This window comes from Myxocyprinus asiaticus, chromosome 35, assembly GCF_019703515.2.
Source record: "Myxocyprinus asiaticus isolate MX2 ecotype Aquarium Trade chromosome 35, UBuf_Myxa_2, whole genome shotgun sequence".
Lineage (NCBI taxonomy): Eukaryota > Metazoa > Chordata > Actinopteri > Cypriniformes > Catostomidae > Myxocyprinus > Myxocyprinus asiaticus.
In genome coordinates, this window is record NC_059378.1 from 13,146,355 (window position 1) to 13,170,284 (window position 23,930).

The 23,930-nt window shown below is 36.0% G+C and overlaps 1 protein-coding gene across 4 annotated transcripts in view; it reads right to left on the bottom strand.

The window, feature by feature from the left end:
- Positions 1 to 9,101: 9,101 nt before the first annotated feature.
- The window catches only part of LOC127426426 (A disintegrin and metalloproteinase with thrombospondin motifs 9-like), a 78,916-nt gene continuing 64,087 nt past the window's right edge, over positions 9,102 to 23,930 (bottom strand). For 3 of the 4 annotated variants that reach the window (XM_051673226.1, XM_051673225.1, XM_051673223.1), the window contains exons 34-39: positions 20,280 to 20,374; positions 18,752 to 18,846; positions 18,508 to 18,641; positions 17,901 to 17,992; positions 11,650 to 11,754; positions 9,102 to 9,607 (exon numbers count right to left, since the gene is read on the bottom strand). In XM_051673226.1, coding sequence (XP_051529186.1) covers positions 9,518 to 9,607; positions 11,650 to 11,754; positions 17,901 to 17,992; positions 18,508 to 18,641; positions 18,752 to 18,846; positions 20,280 to 20,374 — 611 coding nt within the window. In that variant the 3' untranslated portion in view covers positions 9,102 to 9,517. The remainder of the gene's footprint in view (positions 9,608 to 11,649; positions 11,755 to 17,900; positions 17,993 to 18,507; positions 18,642 to 18,751; positions 18,847 to 20,279; positions 20,375 to 23,930) is intronic. The other variant, XM_051673224.1, reaches the window with a different exon arrangement.

Consider the following 23,930-nt stretch of genomic DNA (forward strand, 5'->3'; position numbering starts at 1 on the left):
TGTCAGTAAGACATCACTTCCTGTCTAAGTGGCGGTAATTGGCCAACTGAACCTACTATACAGACCAGACCTTTGCCGTTTTAATCCAAAGTCTGGCTATGTGAGACTGGGTGAACTCTGACATGTGAATCTGGATGACAAGAAGACGTGTGAGTAGACAGTATATTTCAACATTTTGAATATATTATTTGTTATTTGTGATATTTATTAAAACCCGAAGCCCTCACATGTGACATCATATCCTTCTGAAATTTTTTGCTTGCTGAAAGTGTAGTGTGACCGCTCCTTCAATGTGAATACGTTTTAAACTAAATGTAAAGAACAGTACAATAAATGGTCCTTTAGCTTTCAGGTGCTTCATAGACTACTTTTAACAATATACATATTATTCCTTTGAAGATTTAGCAGTTCTATGTAAGCAGTTATTGTTACTGCACCACAGCCTTTATTAGGCAACAATCCTTATCATCTCAAAATGCCTGTGACTAGACTACTGTCTTCTAGCCAGTTGACTTAATTTGTTAGACTTAAGTTTGTTAGACTTTTAACACAAATTACAGCATTGAAAAAAAATCTGCTAACCCATTAGAGTATAATACATAAACCTGAGCAGGTGAAACTTTGCTAACTAATACAGAATTTTAACAGAGTTTTGAGTACCACTCAAGTCTGTCTGGCTTGTCAGCTTGAATACAGATGGTCTACAAAAAGCCTTGACCTGTTTCAATTCATAGTTTATTAAATATTTATGAAATGTTTAATGAACTTTTTTATATTTATTTCTTCAAAGAAGATTTCTGTAGCATACATTTTAAGGTTAATTCAAAATGCTCACCCTTAAGATGATTCAGTGACACCTTAAACCCAGCACAGTTTCAGCAATGTACCTGCATGGCTCCTGAAGGTGTTTTGTGGAAGTTGTGTAGACCTGTACGTAGTCATGGGGACAGTAAACATTGCCTGTGTCAAATGTGTTCTGGGTGCTTCACCTGTAACACTTTAATCTCCCGGGCCAAGGCATCAAATATATCAAAAAGACCACAAAAAAGAGCCATAAAAACATCACAAATGCCCCTCAGACTAAACAACCATTAAAAGACGGCAATGATAATAGAATAAAGAGTGTTTTTGAGAACTTTACTCCTTATGCCCTGCTAATTATGCAGTTATTATGCATACAGCTTTATGGCCTAATATTAAAGGGATAGTTCACCCAAAAATGAAAATTCTCTCATTATTTACTCACCCTCATGACATCTCAAATGCATATGACTTACTTTCTTCTGCAGAAAACAAATTAAGATTTTTAGAAGAATAATTCAGCTCCGCAGGTCCATAAAATGCAAGTGAGTGGGTGCCAACATTTTGACTCTCCAAAAAGCACATAAAGGCAGCATAAAAGTAATCCATAAGACTCCAGTGGTTAAATCCATGTCTTCAGAAGTGATATGATAGGTGTGGGTGAGAAACAGATCAATATTTAAGTCCATTTTTGCTAGAAATTCTTCTCCCTGACCAGTAGGGGGTGTATGCATGAAGAATGTGAATCACCAAAAATACAAGAAGAAGAATGTGAAAGTGGAGATTGCCTGAGCAGGGTGGAGAATTTATAGTACAAATCGACTAAAATATTGATGTGTTTCTCACCTACACCTGTCATATCACTTCTGAAGACATTGATTTAACCATTGGAGTCATATGGATAACTTTTATGAAGACTTATGTGATTTTTGGAGCTTCAACATTTTGGCACCTATTCACTTGCATTGTATGGACCTACGGAGCTGAGATATTCTTCTAAAAATCTTAATTTGTATTCGGCTGAAGAAAAAGTCACACATTTGGGATGGCATGAGGGTGAGGAAATGATTCTTTCATGAATTTACTATCCCTTAGATTGACAGACTACATTGAATATTTGTTACATCATTGGACCTTTTAAAGTGAACAAGTGAAAGTTGCAAAAAGTTTATTCAAAAAGAAATGGTCAGTTACAAGACTTAAAATACACACTTTACCTTAATACATTCATATAATTTATATCTTAACCGAAAATCTTGATTTAAAACAATGGAAATGTTATGCATGAATTACCCATATGCTTTCAATTACTGAGTTTAAATGAACCCAAATAAACCCATGACTACAAAGATTTCAAAAAGCTGTCAAGGATATGTATAAATTATATCTTATGAAGTGAAAGAAGCCTATTTTAGGACCATTAAGACTTTTGGCATTGTGACAAAATTTTCATGACAATTGAAAGCACATCTCCCATCCAATTCTCATTGTTTGTTTGCAGATGTACAGAGCAGCTACTGACACATACTTACCTGTTGTCTCAGAGGACAATGTTGAGTCAGTGGTGGTGGTGTGTGCGAATAAGAGAGTAAAGAGTGTAAACTACATAGGCAGAATCACTGGAAATATGTAATGATATAAGTAGGTTACATCATTGGACATAACCTATTTGTGGAAGGTATGGTATTATTACATATGGTAGATTACCTTGCAGAAAATCTAGCACATTTCAGTGGATTAAGTGTTCATCTTGCTGCACTATTTTAACATCATATTAATGTCAATAAAAAGGGGGATTTATTTTAGAGGCATACACACAGCATGTGAGTAAACAACAAAGACAATTGTAGATTATATGATGCCAGATTTATTACATTAGAATCATTCTCTCATATATTATCACCATAATGAATTGTCCTATACATAAATATTTGATCAATACAATTTGAACATCAAAAGAAAATAAATGCAAATAGAATCATTTAAAATGTAATGTATGTACAACTAGGAATGGAATAAATACTAATACAATAAAAATGTATGTTTTTAAAGGGTAAAGGGTGGACAAGACAACAAGAATAATATAAAATACTAGTTCATTAAGCAACAAAAGATGACACGAAGAACACCATATAAGAAGTGCCAAGTAATATTGCTTTTTAATAACAATGTTCAGATGTTTTATGCACGTCATTGTTTCCAAAAAATATATCTTTATGAATTCCCTGGCATACATGGACATGTATAAAGCATAAAAATATATTAAAAACAATGTCGAACTCATCCCTTTTTTCACATGCATGCCCCACAGAAAATAACTTGTAAGATATATTCATATACATTCATTTACAATAATGGATTAAGGCACAGTGGCGTGTCCAGACTTTTTTGACTGGGGTGGCCCATGTGGGGCACAGACTCATTTAAGGGTGGCATGAAGCGTAACTCAACATCCCTGATATGAATAATAATAATAATATGATATGTACATTTTCAGAATATTTTCATAGTCAAATGTTACTTACCTAAATAATTGATTAACTGTTATTAAATGTTAATACCGCAAAACACAGAAGACTCCAAATAGCATTTATTTTTTACATTTAGTATTTTTCAGTATAGTTTTTTTTTATATTTGTAGTGTCTCTTTAAACTGCATAAATGTTATGGACACTGCTAATATAAACACAGTAGTTCTTTGTAATTTTGTGGAGTTTTGGAGTTGAAGAGATGACACTACTGTGGCGTGAAGTACTACTATCAAGTAGGTTATTGTTTTATTTTGAGACAATAAAGAAGATACTGAAGATATTTCTTAATCTTATCATAGGCCTACACATGAACATGGATTTCAGTTTTGTGTATGCTACTCAACAGGGCTGCAACTAACGATTATTTTGATAATCAATTAATCTAACGATTATTAGAACGATTATTCGGCAATTATTGCAACGATTAATCATTAGCTCTTAACCGATTATTCAGCTTGTGCCCTGATTTAAAAGGTTGTATTAAACGTGCTTACTAACAATAAAAAGGACAAAATATTTTTTTTAAATACCTTTAAATGACATTCACTGAATTAAAGGAAAAAAAATACTTCTTATTAAGTTTAATTCAGTAAAGAAATTCACTGTAAAAAAATAAATTAAAAAAAATCCTATTGTTATCAAGTGTTTTTGTCTTGTTTTCCATTTAAAATTGTCTAAAATCCTTAAAACAAGATTCATTTACTTGAGAAGCAACATATAAGATATTTAGACTTGCTTCATGAGAATGTATCTTAAATATAAGTGTATCTTGTATATAAGTGTATTTTTTCTCTTGGTTATACTTCCACAAGTGCAGTAAAGACAAAATATACTTATATTCAAGATCTACTCTCTAAAAGCAAGTCTAAATATCTTATATGCTGCTTCTCAGGTGAATGCATCTCTTTTTAAAGGATTTTTAGATATTTTAAAATATTTGTATTTTTAATATTATATTTAACATTCTCAGATAAAAAAAAAAATGTATTCTGCAGTATAGCTGCTAAAGAAAATGTACGTTGTTTTAAAGGAGTTTTAGATATTTATATTGGAAAACAAGCCAAAACAAAAACAAATCAAAAACTTATTTTGTTGCAGTGTATAATGAGCGAAAACTCTCTCTCACATTTCTGTTCACATCAGTCCATCTTTAACTCACAAAAACCCCATGCCCCCTATCTGGACACACCCCTGTTAAGGCATTCAGTGATTACAAATACAGTATTTTTTTAAATGGTACATACTGTAGTATATAATCAGCTTTGTTCCATTTAAGGACTAACTGGTCGACAACTAGATGTTGGCTCTTTTGTTTTCAAATATTGCCTTTTATATTCTGAGATTGTCAAAATGAAAATACAAAAAAATCTAATCAGATAATATTCTGAAAATCTTAACAAAAATCTGACTAATAATGTACAGTAGCCCACAAATAACACCATCTCAGCTTATTAGGTAAAGTACTGTATGGCTTTTTAGTACAAAGAGGTACAAATATACTGTATGTCATAAAATCTGTTTTAGTACATTAACAAATGGTTTCCATTTCTTTGGACCTGATCACTGTTATAGGTCTGATATTTCAAAGCAATGATTTAATCAATACACCAATATGACAATAATTAAATTTTACTGGCATCTATGTAATACAATATATAGTAGTTTAGGAATTATGCACCAATTGATACTAATGATGTACCAATGTTTTTTTGTTATTATTATTATTATTTTATGTACCAATGAATTACCCTAATAATAAAAGCATATCCATAACAAAATATCCATATACAGTATAATGGCAGTGCAGTTATTAAAAGATGCTACAACAATAGGCATACAATAAGTTTAAATAAAAGATTACAGGCATAGGGCGGCTGAGGTAGCATTTAAAAATAATAATGACAGAAAAAACAACAACAACAACAACAACAACAACATTTAACATCCAACTGCACTACACATCACTACTAGAAACCCTAACAGATACCCCCAACCTTCAAGTGAAGCATAAAAAGATTCACCAAAAAATAAAAATTCCATCACTTAAGCCTTAAGTTGCTCCAACCCCATAAGAGTTTCTTTCTTCTGTGGAACTCAAATGAAGATGTTTAGCTAAATATGGCTAATTCAGTCACCATTCATTTTAATTGCATCTTTTGCCCAAAATGAATTGTAATGGAGAACATTCAGACTGATTTTTTTGTGTTCCACAGTAGATAAAACGTTATATGGGTATGGAAAAGCCTGAGGGCGAGTGAAGGATCACATAATTTATCTTTGTGGGTGAACAATACCTTTAGGGTAGTGGATGCTGTAGGGCTGCATTTCTCATATCTGCTACTGGCCCTGAAAATTTACAATTTTCTGTAATCTGTATTTTTTATGTATTTGGTTCCATTTAGTATTTGGAAAGTCCAAATTCATATATATATTTATTCATAATAATATTAAACAAACCCCTTAAACCAACTCCATGCACTCTATTTAACAGTTTGCCTCAACAATTTGGGCAATGGACAACATTTCCTAGGTTCCAAATCCTACTGTATATAGCCAACTCCAGATTCAATTCCAATCATACAAACTACAAAACCCTATTACTCACTTTTACTAGTTGGTCTTGCTTCTCTTTTGCCTTTCTCATTCATCTGACTTCTCTCCTACTAAGAAGTGTCCTGCTCCATCCTACCACTGTGTCAGAACCACTGATCTGAAAGTGACCACATATTCTGTACATTTGAAACACACTGAGGTAACACCTTATCTCTACTTTGCCTTCTTTGGACCAGTGAGTTGACAGACAAGCTGCCCTTCTTTCAAGAAAAATACTACAATTACAAGACACCACATCTTAGTCTTTAAAATACACAGATTTGTGAGACATGTACAGGTGCATCTCAATAAATTAGAATGTCGTGGAAAAGTTCATTTATTTCAGTAATTCAACTCAAATTGTGAAACTCGTGTATTAAATAAATTCAATGCACACAGACTGAAGTAGTTTAAGTCTTTGGTTCTTTTAATTGTGATGATTTTGGCTCACATTTAACAAAAACCCACCAATTCACTATCTCAAAAAATTAGAATATGGTGACATGCCAATCAGCTAATCAACTCAAAACACCTGCAAAGGTTTCCTGAGCCTTCAAAATGGTCTCTCAGTTTGGTTCACTAGGCTACACAATCATGGGGAAGACTGCTGATCTGACAGTTGTCCAGAAGACAATCATTGACACCCTTCACAAGGAGGGTAAGCCACAAACATTCATTGCCACAGAGTGCTGTATCCAAGCATGTTAACAGAAAGTTGAGTGGAAGGAAAAAGTGTGGAAGAAGATGCACAACCAACCGAGAGAACTGCAGCCTTATGATTGTCAAGCAAAATCGATTCAAGAATTTGGGTGAACTTCACAAGGAATGGACTGAGGCTGGGGTCAAGGCATCAAGAGCCACCACACACAGACGTGTCAAGGAATTTGGCTACAGTTGTCGTATTCCTCTTGTCAAGCCACTCCTGAACCACAGACAACGTCAGAGGCGTCTTACCTGGGCTAAGGAGAAGAAGAACTGGACTGTTGCCCAGTGGTCCAAAGTCCTCTTTTCAGATGAGAGCAAGTTTTGTATTTCATTTGGAAACCAAGGTCCTAGAGTCTGGAGGAAGGGTGGAGAAGCTCATAGCTGTTGCTTGAAGTCCAGTGTTACGTTTCCACAGTCTGTGATGATTTGGGGTGCAATGTCATCTGCTGGTGTTGGTCCATTGTGTTTTTTGAAAACCAAAGTCACTGCACCCGTTTACCAAGAAATGCTGGAGCACTTCATGCTTCCTTCTGCTGACCAGCTTTTTAAAGATGCTGATTTCATTTTCCAGCAGGATTTGGCACCTGCCCACACTGCCAAAAGCACCAAAAGTTGGTTAAATGACCATGGTGTTGGTGTGCTTGACTGGCCAGCAAACTCACCAGACCTGAACCCCATAGAGAATCTATGGGGTATTGTCAAGAGGAAAATGAGAAACAAGAGACCAAAAAATGCAGATGAGCTGAAGGCCACTGTCAAAGAAACCTGGGCTTCCATACCACCTCGGCAGTGCCACAAACTGATCACCTCCATGCCACGCCAAATTGAGGCAGTAATTAAAGCAAAAGGAGCCCCTACCAAGTATTGAGTACATATACAGTAAATGAACATACTTTCCAGAAGGCCAACAATTCACTAAAAATGTTTTTTTTTATTGGTCTTATGATGTATTCTAATTTTTTGAGATAGTGAATTGGTGGGTTTTTGTTAAATGTGAGCCAAAATCATCACAATTAAAAGAACCAAAGACTTAAACTACTTCAGTCTGTGTGCACTGAATTTATTTAATACACGAGTTTCACAATTTGAGTTGAATTACTGAAATAAATGAACTTTTCCACGACATTCTAATTTATTGAGATGCACCTGTATAACATATTATTGTGCAATGCATTATTATTAAATTTAATACAGTTAATCCCTTTCTACAAGAGGGTGCATATTTGTGAGTGACTGAAATTTTCAGTGCAAATATGCCTTTCGTAAATAATCAGAAATACCAAAAATGTCTGCATTAAATGGATTAGTGAACCTAACCTCATACTCATCTTAGTTGAGACTAACAGATGGCCAACACCCCATTCAAAACTATAATCATGTTCCTGAGTGTCTTAACACATTCTAGCACCACCGAATAGTCAGAATTCCATTTCCCTGGACACAACACGTTCCATTCCCCAATAAAAACCAACACAGACTATGTGTTTTGAAACTGTGTTTGTGACTCTAACAATGCTTGTAACAAGGCTCACTCTGCTCATTTTGGTTTCTCTGGAACATTCTATAATTAAGTGATAAAATATAAAAAGATAAATCAATCAATAAATACAAGGCACTATAGTGCAATTAATACATATCCTCTACTATGTTAAAAGTGATGTATTTCAAAAAGAATTCTAACTCATCTAGTTTGCCCTTAGATTCATTTTTTGCTGTTAGCATTAATATTTCCTAAATCTAAACATATCCATTAATATCGAGGCCAAAGAGGCACTAGGAGCAGCTTAACACTCCTTATGGCTCATAAGTAAACTCTGTAGTGTTTAAGAATGAATATATGCAGTGTGTGTGTGTGTGTGTGTGTGTGTGTGTGTGTGTGTGTGTGTGTGTATATATATATATAAATCTGCTTCAAGGTTCAATGTGTTGTGCATTCTGAGATGCTATTCTACTCACTACAATTGTACAGAGCGGTTATCTGAGTTAACGTAGCCTTTCTGTCAGCTCGAACCAGTCTTGCTATTCTCTGTTGACCTCTCTCATCAACAAGGCATTTCCATCCACAGAACTGCCGCTCACTGAATATTTTTTTATTTTTTTTTGGCACCATTCTGAGTAAATTCTAGAGACTGTTGTGCGTGAAAATCCCAGGAGATCAGCTGTTACAGAAATACTCAGTTCAGCCCATCTGGTACCAACAATCATGCCACGGTCGAAATCACTGAGATCACATTTTTTCCCCATTATGCTCCTGACCCGTATCTCCATGATGTTTTGCATTGCACTGCTGCCACACGATTTGCTGATTAGATAATTACATGAATAAGTAGATGTACAGGTGTACCTAATAAAGTGGTCGGTGAGTGTGTGTATATACATACAGTATATATATATATATATATATATATATATATATATATATATATATATATATATATATATAACTGTATATAAAGATTACATCCTATCTTATTACACATCAGTTCTATGATGCTGTAACACACAATCAAAATCAACCACCAACACTTATGGTGGAGCATTTCACAAAATCAAATAAGAGCAGGAAACAGAAAGACAACAAGCTATAAATGACCGTTTAAAAACAGATATAGAGTATAAATCATAAACAATCATACATTCTGAATACAGAAACATTATATTATTTATAAAAAAAAAGGATGTTCTTCATTTTCTTTAGCACCACAGACATGACTGAAAGAGACTCAATAAAACAATATATTTGTAGGAGGACATGCTGCAATTCTGTTGAAGTTTCATTGAAGGATTATTTAGAAAAGGTCATACAATCATCACTAAGACTGACTGGAAAAAATGATGAAGATTCTACTGATAAACTATCAGCAGACAACCTGACAAGTATCCATGCATCACGAAACTTCAACAAGAAGTCCAGAGCTGGAGGAGGGAGTGCATTTTCCACAATAACCACCACATATTCCCATCACCCTACTGCCATCCTGTGGATAAAAGAAGATTTACATGTTTTTTTATTTATTTTTTTTATTTTTATTAATCTGTTTTTGTACATGAAAATCTAATATAGGAATGTGCATATATAATGAATTAAATCTTAATATATTGACGAAACCTCAGGGCTTGTCTCTGACATCACACTTTGACCAAGGTTGAAATCGAGCTGAATTCTCTCTTCTAAGCTCTTTTCATCTACAACCCCAATTCTGAAAAAGTTGGGACAGTATGATAAATGCTAATAAAAACAAAAAGGAATGATTTGTAAATTATATTCACCCTTTGCTATATTGAAAGCTCAACAACTACACATTATATGATGTTTTATCCATTGTTTTTTTTTAAATGTACAGTAATTTCAAATCAGATGATTGCAGCACGCTCCAAAAAGGTTGGGGCAGTCGAGTGTTTACCACTGTGAAACATCACCATTTCTTCTAATAACACTTATTAAGCATTAAGGCACCGAAGACACAAGTTTGTTAAGTTTAAAAAGTGGAATTTTCCCCAATCATCCATTATGTAGATCTTTAGTTGCAAAATTGTACAGGGTCTTCGTTGCCATATGGTGTGCTTCATAATGCGCCACACATTCTCAATTGGAGACAGGTCAGGACTGCAGGCAGGCCAATCTAGCACCCACACTCTCTGCTTATTTGGCCAGTATGTGGTTTGAAGTTGTCCTGCTGGAAAATGCGGGGACGTCCCTGGAAAAGACGGTGTTCGATGGCAGTATATGTTGCTCCAAAATTTGTACATATCTGTCTGCATTCATGATGTTCTCACAGATGTGCGAGTTACCCATGCCATGGGCACTGACACACCCCTGGCCCATACAGACACTGGCTTTTGGACCTGACGCTAATAACAGTTTGGATGGTCCTTTTCCTCTTTGGGCCGGATAACACAATGGCTTTGTTTTTCAAAACATTTTGGAAATGTGGACTCTTCAGACCAAAAAACACAGTTCCACTGTTCTACTTTCCATCTGAGATGAGACCGAGACCAGAGAAGTCAGCAGTGCTTCTGGACAGTGTTGATGTAGGGCTTCTGCTTTGCATAGTAAAGTCTTAACTTGCATCTGTGGATGCAGCGGCGAGTGGTGTTGACTAACAAAGGTTTCCTAAAGTTATCTCAAGCCCATGTTCATGATATCCATAACAAATGAATGCTGTTTTTTAAGACAGTGACGTCTGAGAGATCAGAGATCACACGCATTCAGAAATGGTTTTCATCTTGCCCTTTACGCACCGAGATTTGACAAGATTCCTTGAATCTTTTAACTATATTGTGCACTGTAGAGGGTGAAATGCCCCAAATCCTTCCAAATTGTCTTTGGGGAGCATTGTTCTCAAAGTGCTGGATTATTTGCTGAAGCATCTGTTGGCAAATTGACAAGTCTCGAATGAACCTTGCTCTTGAAGGACTAGGCTGTTTTTGGAGGCTCCTTATATACTATGACACGATTGCCTCACCTGTTTAACATCTCCTGTTTCACATCGCCTTGTTATTTCAACTCGTCAAATTGTTATTAGTCTTAAATTGCCCTGCCTTTTTGTTTTTAATCAGCATTTTTCATACTGTCCCAACTTTTTTGGAATTGGGGTTGTATATAATTATCTTATCAGAATTGTCCTCCATAACTCTTGACTTACAACAGCTAGTTCTTTGTTTATAATGTTCACATGTCTTTTGAAATTGGATCATTATTAGGTGGATTCTTTTTAATCTTGGCCAAAAAAGTGAAGAGTCCCTCTGCTGATTTCCATTAGAAAAAGCAAGGAGAACTGACTCTGTACAACAGCATCTGCTTAATTGTGTTTCAAAATAATGCTGGTCTCATCCACATTATTTTGTGGAGTCAAAATGAATATATCCTCATGACTAAAGGAGAAAAACATTTGTGTTGAAATTTTAATTAAATGAGAAAGTGTATAAAACATGTAAATGTATGACTTCTCTGATAATATTGCTTTATTGTGTGAGTTAGTGTTCTGTAAGTCAAGTTTGTACATTGTGGTGGAATTACCTGAGACCTGTGTATGTCAGCTACAGCGTAGTTCCCTCGAAAAATCCACCTTGTGTTCTCTGCCACCTTAAATCCTGTTCCTGAGAGGTTGATCCTGAACTGGCCCTGAAAAGAAAGCTCAAGAGCATGTTGTTCATGCAGTCCCAACATTTACTCTTGCATATCAACAGGTGGTGGTAGAGAGCAATACGGCTGTACATTAAAGGAATATTCCTGGTTCAATACAAGCTAAGCTCAGTCGACAGCTTTTGTGGCATAATACTGATTACCACAAAAATTAATTTTTACTTTTCCCTCGTTTTCTTAAAAAAAATAAAATAAAAAATGTGGGTTACAGTAAGGCACTTAAAATGGAAGTGAATGGGGGCCAATCCGTAAATGTTAAAACACTGACTGCTTCAAAAGTAAAGACACAAACAATATGCGTGTTAGCATGATTTTAGCGTGATAAAATAACTTACCTTATTTGCGTAAAGTTATAGCCAATTTTACAACTTCGATTCCATGACGATGTAATGTCAACAAACCCTAAAACGACTATAAAAATCACGATTTAAACAACTTCACAGCTCAAATAATACACAAGTTTTAACAGAAGAATTAATGTAATCACTTTTATAAAATTATAAGCTTCAAATGTCTGTCTTTAACCCTTTAAGCTCTGAAGTTGTTTTTAAAGATTTCCTGTTTCAGTGGCATGCCCAAAATTAAAGGCTTATAACTCTACAAAAAAAACCAGAGCAATTGTTTGGTATAATTTTAAAGAAAACCTTTCACATTTTTTAATGATATAGATTATGATAAATTATGAGACTCTCAGCCTAAGAAACTGAAGAAAAAAAAAAAAAAAACTTGAGCCAAAAATTTACTTTTTGTTTCTAATTTTTCAGATTTGACAATATACAGTATATCTCAGAATGTTAATAAGGTGGCTGCAAAAACTGCTTTTGTGTTGATACGACAAAGCAATCAAAAGTTATAGCATTAGAAATATTTGATAGTGTCCAAAAACATCTCTAAGTGTCCTAAAGCCTATCCAAACAAATAAAACATAATAAGTGTACATAAGAATGAATTACACATACAAATACAACAATGACTAAAGGAATGTTCTCTCTCCAAAGCATACAGACATAAGTAACGAGATCTTATTAAGTTCCATTCTGTGTCATTTGAGCCATCATTGAGTCTGTGTCATGTAGTTGGCGGCATCTCCCGGTGGCCATTTGTAATTAGAGTGAACGATCCACCTGTGGTTGCAGCGATCTGAATCCTAATACAATTGGTTTAGCGTTCCATGATGCTGGACAACATACTACATCATGAAGTCATCTGATCCAGGAAAGCTAAAGTGTTTTTAGCCAGATAGCACATTATGTGCTGCGTGCACATTGTGATGTACAGCTTCTAAGCTTTAAAACGATACCTATTTTGTGTTGGTCAAGACTGTAGTTATGAATATTTTGATAATTATTTTTTTCTCGGCAGACCCGAGATCCTAGCTTAAAGGGTTAAACCCTCCAAATTTTTAAGTGCCTCACTGTAACCTTGATTTTTTGCTTTTTTTAAAGAAAAGGAGGAATGAGTCGAAATACATTTTTGTGGCAATCAACATTTTTGCCAAAAATGCTACCGATTGTGCTTAACTTGTATTGATCCCGGAATAGTTTTTTAAAACTGTATTAGAAAACTAATCAATGACAAATGAGCACATTTTAGAAAATATATCACTCTCTTTTTTTTCTTTTTTTTTTTGGCATAAAAAGAAGCTATAAATGTAAGAATATTTGCTTTGTTGATTGAATGTTACATTGAACATAGAGTCAACATAGAGTTTACAGAGTACATAAATATCTATCAAAATCTACTACTTTCCCTATGGAGTGATCCACCTGACAGCTGGCTTAGACAGTATCAATGAGTAAAATGTGAATTGTATGTTTATTTAAATCCTAGCGTTGGCTATTCTGGCTATTCCTCTGTGAAGTTCCCACTGAGAAGAAGATAGGGAAAGGCAAAATAATAAATAGTCTGGCGCAGCAAGATGCAACAAAAACTTCTTTCCTGTATATTGCATATTACATCAAGAAACCTGTCTGTGCCGAGGACGCAGCGGTCATAAAAAAGATAAGGGGAGACCCATGACTGTGCATGAGACACAGTGTTGTATAAAGTATCCATTTGTCATACTTGAGTAAAAGTAAAGTTACCTTCATGGAAATTGACTCAAGTACAAGTTAAAGTAGCTCACGAGAAAACGACTTAAGTAAAAGTATTAAAGTAACTGATATTAAATTTACTTAAGTATCAAAAGCACATGTAAATTGCATAAATTACGGAACAGTTCATTAAACCCATGGCAACTTATTTGATTGGTGGTGCTCATCATTTACTCACCCTCATGCCATGTCAAATGTTTGACTTTCTTTCATATGCAGAACACATACAAAGATTTTAGAAGAATATTTCAGCTCTACAGGTCAATTCAATGCAAGTGAATGGTGGCCAGACATTTCAAGCTACAAAAAGCACATTAAGGGAGCATAAAGTTATCCATACTAGTACAGTGGTTAAATCCATGTCCTCTGAAGCAATTCAGTTGGTTTTGGGTGAGAACAAACCAAATTGTAACTCATTTTCACTAAATATCGTGCCATTGCAATCTCTAGGCACGATCATGATTTCAAGCTTGATTTAACTTTCAAGTGCTCGGTGCAGGTGTAAAGCCATAGATGACGCTATAGGAGGTGAAATCGAGCTTGAAATTATGATCGCCAAGGAGACTGCTAATGTCAAGATCTATAGTCGAAAAAGGAGTTATATTTTGGTCTATTCTCACCCAAAACCAATTAGATCTGTTCAGAAGACATTGGTTGAAACCACTGGAGTCTTATGGATTACTCTTATGCTGCATTTATGTGCTTTTCTGAGCTTCAAAGTTCTGACCATTCACTTATATTGAACTGACCTACATAACAGCGATATTCTTCTGAAAATCTTTTTTTGTTTGTGTTCTGCAGAAACAAATGAAAGTCATACACATCTTGGATCGAATGAGGGTAAGAAAATTAAATGAACTATCCCTTTAATGGCTCATTCAAGTCAAACCAGAATGATCATATTTATGGGATGAGTGTAAATTAACACCACAGCCCATAAAAACTGGAACATTGAAGGGGGTTGTTGAGTCATATTAGTGACCAGAACAGTGACTTGTGGGGGTGGGCTCTTTTCATTTGGGCCAATAAGCAACTACCCAGAACACCCCGGCAACTGCATAGCAATGTGCTGAAACGCAGTTAAAACAACTTTACAACAGCATAGCAACAACCTGACAACCACCTAGAACTGCAGAGCAATGTGCAAAAAAAACAAAAAAACAACTGAAAACAACTTAGCAACAGCATAGTAACAACCTGGCAACCATATACAGTGCATCCGGAAAGTATTCACAGCGCTTCACTTTTTCCACATTTTGTTATGTTATAGCCTTATTCCAAAATGGATTAAATACATTATTTTCTTCAAAATTCTACAAACAATACCCCATAATGACAATGTGAAAGAAGTTTCTTTGAAATCTTTGCAAATGTATTAAAAAAAAAATAAATAAAAATAAAAATCACATATACATAAGTATTCACAGCCTTCGCCATGACACTCAAAATTGAGCTCAGGTGCATCCTGTTTCCACTGATCATCCTTGAGATGTTTCTACAACTTGATTGGAGTCCACCTGTGCTAAATTCAGTTGATTGGACATGATTTGGAAAGGCACACACCTGTCTATATAAGGTCCCACAGTTAACAGTGCATGTCAGAGACCCCCGAGACAGGATTGTATCGGGGCACAGATCTGGGAAAGGGTACAGAAACATTTCTGCAGCATTGAAGGTCCCAATGAGCACAGTGGGCACCATCATCCATAAATGGAAGAAGTTTGGAACCACCAGGACTCTTCCTAGAGCTGGCCGTCTGGCCAAACTGAGCGATCGGGGGAGAAGGGCCTTAGTCAGGGAGGTGACCAAGAACCCGATGGTCACTCTGACAGAGCTCCAGCATTTCTCTGTGGAGAGAGGAGAACCTTCCAGAAGAACAACCATCTCTGTAGCACTCCACCAATCAGGCCTGTATGGTAGAGTGGCCAGACGGAAGCCACTCCTCAGTAATAGGCACATGACAGCCCACCTAGAGTTTGCCAAAAGGCACCTGAAGGACTCTCAGACCATGAGAAACTTTGGCCTGAATGGCAAGCGTCATGACTGGAGGAAACCTGGCACCGCTCATCACCTGGCCAATACCATCCCTACAGTGAAGCATGGTGGTGGCAGCATCATGCTGTGGGGATGTTTTTCAGCGGCAGGAACTGGGACACTAGTCAGGATCGAGGGAAAGATGAATGCAGCAATGTACAGAGACATCCTTGATGAAAACCTGCTCCAGAGCGCTCTGGACCTCAGACTGGGGCGAAGGTTCATCTTCCAACAGGAGAACGACCCTAAGCACACAGCCAAGATAACAAATGTGTGGCTACAGGACAACTCTGTGAATGTCCTTGATTGGCCCAGCCAGCGCCCAGACTTGAACCCGATTGAACATCTCTGGAGAGATCTGAAAATGGCTGTGCACCGACGCTCCCATCCAACCTGATGGAACTTGAGAGGTCCTGCAAAGAAGAATGGGAGAAACTGCCCAAAAATAGATGTGCCAAGCTTGTAGCATCATACTCAAAAAGACTTGAGGCTGTAATTGGTGCCAAAGGTGCCTCAACAAAGTATTGAGCAAAGGCTGTGAATACTTATGTACATGTGTTTTTTGTTTTGTTTTTGCAAAGATTCAAACAAACTTCTTTCACGTTGTCATTATGGGATATTGTTTGTAGAATTTTGAGGAAAATAATGAATTTAATCCATTTTGGAATAAGGCTATAACATAACAAAATGTGGAAAAAGTGAAGCGCTGTGAATACTTTCCAGATGCACCGTACTGTAGCAATGCGCCAAACACACAGCAGAGATCACCTTGACAACTGCATAGCATGCCCTAGCAACCATCCAGAAAACCCTAGTAAGCACATACTGTAGCATAAATATGCTACAAAGCAAATATAACACTTTAGCAACCACCAGAAAACTAGTTTTGCTTAGTCAAAGACCATTCACATTTTCATAAAAATAAATATTTATGGACCTATTCATGAGCAAATATCAAAATAAACATTGTTGGACATTTTCATGAGAGCTGGTAATTATTCATACACATCATATCTTGTTTAAATGTAAAATGTAAACGCATGTGATTTACTTTTAAAGGCGGGAGACTGATCGCACATAACTTCATTATTTAACAGCTTTCATAATGTTTAAGCCTAAACTTATCAAATTAATTAGTCAAAAAAAAAAAAAAAAAAAAAAGTAACTTACATGAGCAGTTTCTTGTCTTCCCCAGTGGAGACAGGCGACAGAACACGCAAACTGGCGCGTGCTTCGCTTGTGATTTTGATTCAGATTCATAATTCGCAAAACGAATCATTCAGACCACTTTTTGAATCTTTTTGTTCAGTTCAAAGGAATCAAATTTAAAAGATTCGACTTTTTTGATTCTTTTAACGAATCACACATCAATATCGCCGATCTGCATGCATTTTTACATGTACAGCTGCTATTTTGATTTGCTGTGTTCAGTCGCAAAAGGGTCTGGAGAAATTAATTGGAGTAAAAGTATCAATTTTCTCTTCAAAATGTAGTGAAGTGAAAGTAAAAGTCCAAAGAAATATTTATACTCAAGTAAAGTAGAAAAAGGTAAAAACTGTACTTAAGTACAGTAAAGAAGTATTTGTACTTCGGTACTATACACCTCTGATGAGACACCATAAAGACGCTGCTAGTTTACATGTCTAACTGTAGTACATAACAGGCGGGAGCACTTTAACCTTCGTCTAGCAGCATTTTAATGGCTTTTTCATAGAATAATTGAATGTTGTTCTAGGTATCCATCTATTGGTCTCAGTGAGCATTTGATCACTATGCCATCTCTCCTATGGTATCAGGTATAAATCAGATGTTGATTAACCATGGTGACTAATTGTGTTATGTACAGCTCTTAGAATAGATAGAGGTGTGTAGTAATTCAAGTAGAAATCTGAAAACCCTACCAGTTAGCCAGTGTGAGAGAGCAGGGATAAAGAAAGAGAAAGCTATATGGAAAAGATATATTCAGTATTCGTGGTTTTGGCGTGGTGTGCTACCTACCTGTGGACAATAGGAAGCACTGTAGCAGTCACCTGCAGTGGCAAATGGAACCTTCTGACCTTCATGGGTAAAAGAATATTTCCAGTCTGTGGCTAAGCAAATATAAACCAAAGGTCATTTCAATCAAATTATTTTGATTTCAGAAGTGAGAGTCATGAGTTTTGTGTGAAAAATACAGTAGAACATCTTCACTTAATGAGGTAAGAGGGTTGTAACCTAATAATTAAATATCTGGGCTGCCGAATGAAAATTTGTAGGTTTGAGATATCATTGTTAGCCACTTGAGCAATGTATTTAACCCTAGGTTGTTCCTGGGGGACTGTCCCTGTAACTTAGGATGGTATCGATATAGAGCAATGTTGTGCATGTGTAACAGTTTACTTTAAATTACAGAAATTCCATCTGCATTTGTTGGGTAGTGATTAAAGATTTTATTATTTTCTGTTTTTAGACTGTGCAATTCTTCATATAATACAGAGGGTGCTGTTAATTTAAATTAAAGTTTCCTTGGCAGCATACAAATCAGAATTACATTTATTTTTTGAAAATCTTTTGAAGCCAATCTTATCTGAGAATAATATCAAAGAAATGTTTAGTGGGGACTCACTTATAATGGTCATTTTGCTAAGGTCCACTCTGACTTTTGTGAAAATGGAGAGACCAGCTGCTGTGTAGTCTCTTTTACATTGGCAATCTTCTCTTCTGCTTAGGTTGGATGGGCACTGTGTGGGATCCATCAGTCTGGACAACAACAACAACACAAAAGACTTGAAGGAATATGAAGGAGTTGATGCGACCAAGGCATGCATACATGTCTGCATTATATCTTTCAAATCTAGACGCACTGTTACCTGTATTCAAAGACCTCAGAAAAGTTCTCTCTTTCCCCTGTGATCAATGTGATATACTCCTTAGGGCTGTCTGTGTTCATTTCTGAACAGTAGATCTGAAGAGATACAGAGGAGGCATGCATAATTTAAAAATTTTCTACAGACAAACATCAGATATTCATACTTGTATTATGGTATGTACCATAATGCTAAGTTACGGAGGATTCATGTTTAAAGCTTTTGCACTTAAAGGTGGAGTAAGTCATTTTAATTCAATACACTTTTTGTCAAATTCCACAAATATCTCTTCATGGTCCGCTAGCTGTCTGTTCTGTGTGCGCTGAAAAAAAATCAGGTGTTTGTACACAGCCCTGGCTCTGTAAATGGGAAATTAAACAAAGTGGATCAGACCGATCCACATAACACTATTCCAGCCAACCAGCAACAGGGGGCGGTTGCGGTTATTTATCTTTTGGTCAGCTAGCCCAGTTGTTCGTGTCGTTGCCTTGGCAATTCGCGTGCATGAATTTGGGTGGGGGGGGGGGTTGCGGAGCTTCTGAAGGAGCACTGAAGGGAGGGGTGTGTTTGTTTGGCTGTTGAGTTCAAATATCAACAGTCTTTTTCAGAAATCAATTACTCCACCTATAAAGGGATAGTTCACCAAAAAAATGAAAATTCTCTCATCAATTACTCACTCTCAGGCCATCCCAGATGTGTATGACTTTCTTTCATCTGCAGAACCCAAACTAAGATTTTTCGAAGAATATCTCAGCTCTGTAGGTCCATGCAAGTGAATGGTGACCAAATGTTTGAAGCTCCAAAAATCACATAAAAGCAGCATAAAAGTAATCCATTAGACTCCTTTGGTTTAATCCATGTCTCCTGAAGCGAACTAATCGACTTTGGGTGGGAACAGACCAAAATGTAAAAAAAAATTTCACTGTGCATCGTGACATTGTGCAGTCTCTAGGCATGATAATGATTTCAAGCTCGATTATACGTCCTAGCGCTTGACGGCAGTGTAATCGAGCTTGAAATCATGATCGCCAAGGAGACAGCAGATTTCAAGATTTATAGTGAAAAAGGAGTTACATTTTGGTGTGTTCTCACCCAAACCTGACTGGATACTTTTATGTTGCCTTTATGTGCATTTTGGAGATTAAATGATTTGGTCACCATTCACTTGCATTGTATGGACCAACAGAGCTGAGATATTCTTCTAAAAATCTTTTTTTGTGTTCTGCAGATAAAAAAAGTCACACACATCTGGGATGGCATGAGGGTAAGTAAATGATGAGAGAAATATCATTTTTGGGTGAACTATTCCTTTAACAACTGATGGGAAAAGGCAGAAAGTGGAAGAAAATGATTTAAAGACATTACAAACTACTATATAGGTTGTGTGATTGCCATGCACATTTTGTTACATATTCTGGTGCTTACAGGTGACTGGAGCACACATTTATCCTGTACATAGTGCTCATAGTTTAGCTAAATATCATGTCAAGATATAAAATATAATCTAGAAAAGCAATAATATGTGTCTTACTTTTAACACTTTACCATGTATGTTCAAATTCTGTTCCCCATCAGAAAAAAAGCTATTCTGGAGCTGTACATCTCTGCAGTTACTGGGGAAATGGCCTAAAAGTGAGCGACAAAAGGAGATTTATAAAATTAAATATTAAAAACAACATAAAGACATGAATATCATTAAAGACTTCAAAAAATCTAAATTGGAATTTTGTGGCTTTTAGTCTCTTAAGTATATTAGTTTAAACTGTAGTTAAATATGTTGCGTATCTTTCTTCACATATCTATAAAGTAAAGGAAAACCTGTGACCAGTGCTGGGTAAGTTACTCAAAAAAAGTAATTAATTACTAGCTACTAATTACATCTTCTACATTGTAATTAGATTACTGTACTAATTACTCTGTCTGAAAAGTAACTGCATTACTTATTACTAATCACGTTCTAAAACCCTTATCAACCTTGACCAGATGAAAAATGCAAGGATAGACATGAAATTGTTCTTTTAATTCTTTTAAATAAATCATATAAAATCAAATAAATTATTCATGAACTAATATTGTGTAGGTCCCCCTCGTGCCACCAAAACAGCATCAACCTGCATCTCAGAACAGCATTCTGAGATGATATTCTTCTCAACACAATTGTACAGAGCGGTTATCTGAGTTACTGTAGACTTTGTCAGTTCGACCTGTTGGTGCCAGATGGGCTGGTTTGAGTATTTCTGTAACTGCTGATCTCCTGGGATTTTCACACACAACAGTCTTTAGAATTTACTCAGAATGTTTCCAAAAACAAAAACATCCAGTGAGCAGCAGTTCTGTGGATGGAAATGCCATGTTGATGAGAGAGGTCAACCAGAGAATGGCCAGACTGGTTCGAATTGACAAAGTCTACGGTAACTCAGATAACCGCTCTGTACAATTGTGGTGAGAAGAAAAGCATCTCAGAATGCTATTCTGAGATGCAGGTTGGCGCTGTTTTGGTGGCACGAGGGGGACCTACACAATATTAAGCAGGTGGTTTTAATGTTGTGGCTGATCATTGTACTTTTCTCAGAAAAACATCCTGATTTCAAAATGGTTCAGTTTGCTTCCGTCTGGTTTCAAACCCGGGACCTTTCACATGTGAGGCAAACAGGGCTGGGAGGGTTACTTTTTTAATGTAATCCATTACAGATACTTATTACTTAACAATAAATGTAATCAGTAATGTAATCCAATTACAGTAATAGGAAAGTAATGTAATCAGAATACTTTTCATTACTTTTGAATTACCAAAAGTGCACATATGTAAATAAAGTCAAGATAAAATCAATATGATAACTTTAAATTATGCCTTCAGTGCAAACAGGACATGTTTGAGTAATATTATGAACACTGTTGTAACTGTTATTATATCTAAGGAAAAGAAACATGTACACTGCACCCTACCAAAAAAAAAAGATTATGAGCTTTTAATGTAAAACAACTCAATATGTTTAAAGAAATCAGGTGAATTCTCTGTCTGCTACAGAAAAAGAAAATTTCTCAGAAAGCAAATATAATCAGAACAGATGTACTGAATTGTCTTGGTTAACATTAAACTAAATCTGACAGGATATACCTCAGATCCAAAAACACTGCAAAGTGTAATTCTACCATGTGTTGCTGTTAGTGTGTATAGGCAATTGTAATTTGCACTATTCATTAACTTCAGACTGCATTCAGTAGGTAGATCACACGTTATCATAATCATCATCATCGTTATTACTGTCATAATTAAATGCTGGAGAGTGTCTTTCCTCAGTTTGCTCATGATCCAAAGTCAAACATCACCAGCTAACAGTTTATGTCTGATTTCTATGTTTATGTTTCTGTTTAAGGAGGATTACAAAGGGGAAAAAAGTTTTGATTCCAAAAAAAACGTAATCTAGTTTCAATAGATAAAAACAGATTTAAATGTGTCTTTTCAATTACTTATTCCTAATTACTACATGTTGAACATGTTACATTTGCCAGAATGTTTCCCTCAGCCAGACATTTGAACTGTTCTCAACAATAATTTATCAAAATCAGATACACTGAACTTTCTTTCCTGAGAATAAAACAATTTATTTGGTATTTATGTGTGCAATTTGGATTTGCTAATAATGATCAGGGTTGCAAAATCATGAGTTGTGAAAAAGGAGAGAAAGTCATAGTAGGTTTTCCAGGGGTATTTTTCAGTTGATTTTTGTATTGTTGTTGTATTCAAAACATTTTTTTTAAATGATGAAGGATTAAGTACCGTTCACTTGGGATAGGGGTAATTTTTTCAACTTTAATACGGAACGGAAAAACATACAGGACGTCCTGGCTAAAATAGTTTGCATTCACAACCATGCAAACCAGGGGATTTCTGTGCTGTACCTGCAGCTGGAAGGCATCAATTCCACTAAACTTTAATGTTGTTTCGTTTTTCTCTTTTAAAAAACGAATGTCGAAATTTCCAAGAAAATAATGCATGTTCTTCCGTGGCCATCACAATGAAGCAGTTGTTTGCCTCGAGAGCAGAGTGCTGATGTGAGACAGGTGTTATTTGCGCATGCAACAGTAAGCAGCGCTCCTGACTCATGTGAGTCATGAGAGAGAACCCGAAGAGTACATGCATCTAAACCATCTCTCACTCTAAATAACCAGCTCTCTGTATCACTTTATATCAGGAAAATTCACTATTTCTTTTGTCAAAAATTAAAACTTGTAATCCTGACAGTAATCCCAATTTTTTAAAAATGTAACAGTAATCTGATTACGATGGGGTTTTATGTAACTGTAAAAGATTGCAGTTACCTATTTTTGTATCCTGATTACCTAACACTGTTACAAGTAATACATTACCCGCCAGGCCTGGAGGCAAACCTGATAACTACTACACTACAGAAACCTCAATGACCCTAAACAGTGCTCCTCAGCAATTCTTTCCACACATCAAGAACTAGTAACTAGAGGAGCCCTTGGCCACTTCTTAGGGAATGTCCTGATTTCAATAGAGCTTGCTCTGTTTCCAGCCCATTTCAAAATGAGGACCTGTTGCGTTTTAGGCAAACTTGATAACTTCGTTGAAAACGTCCTGACTTAAAAAGTGTATGATTTGTTTCAGCCCAGTTACAAAACGGGGACCATTCACATTTGTTAGGGCAAAATGATTATCTCTACACTACAGAAATCACATTAGAAACAACTATGCAAGCACTCCTCAGCAACTTTCTTCACACAACAAAAAGAAACTGAAAGCCTGTGACACTGAACCCTTGTTTGAGGAGCTTTTGGCTAATTCTCAGGGAAACATCCTGATTTCAAAACTGTTCAATTCACACACACAAATAGATTACTCTCTTCAGAGTAGGGATGTTAATGATGGATAGATAATCGATTAATTTTCGTTAATAATTTGATCGATTAAGCTTATCGATCGTCGCTTAATTAAGTTCAAGACAAATGCGTTCAGTAATCATGCCAGCGGATGTTGATAAGGCTGTCTATATAGTCATCCGCCACTAGAGGGCGCTTGCGCACTACATGCCATGTCTTGTCTGCATCACAGAAGAAGAACCACAATCAGTGTTGGAGCATTTGTCTATAAATGATAAACTATGTTCTATGCATACACCGTGATAGTGTGTTAAAGTACAACATGACAACAAGCAAT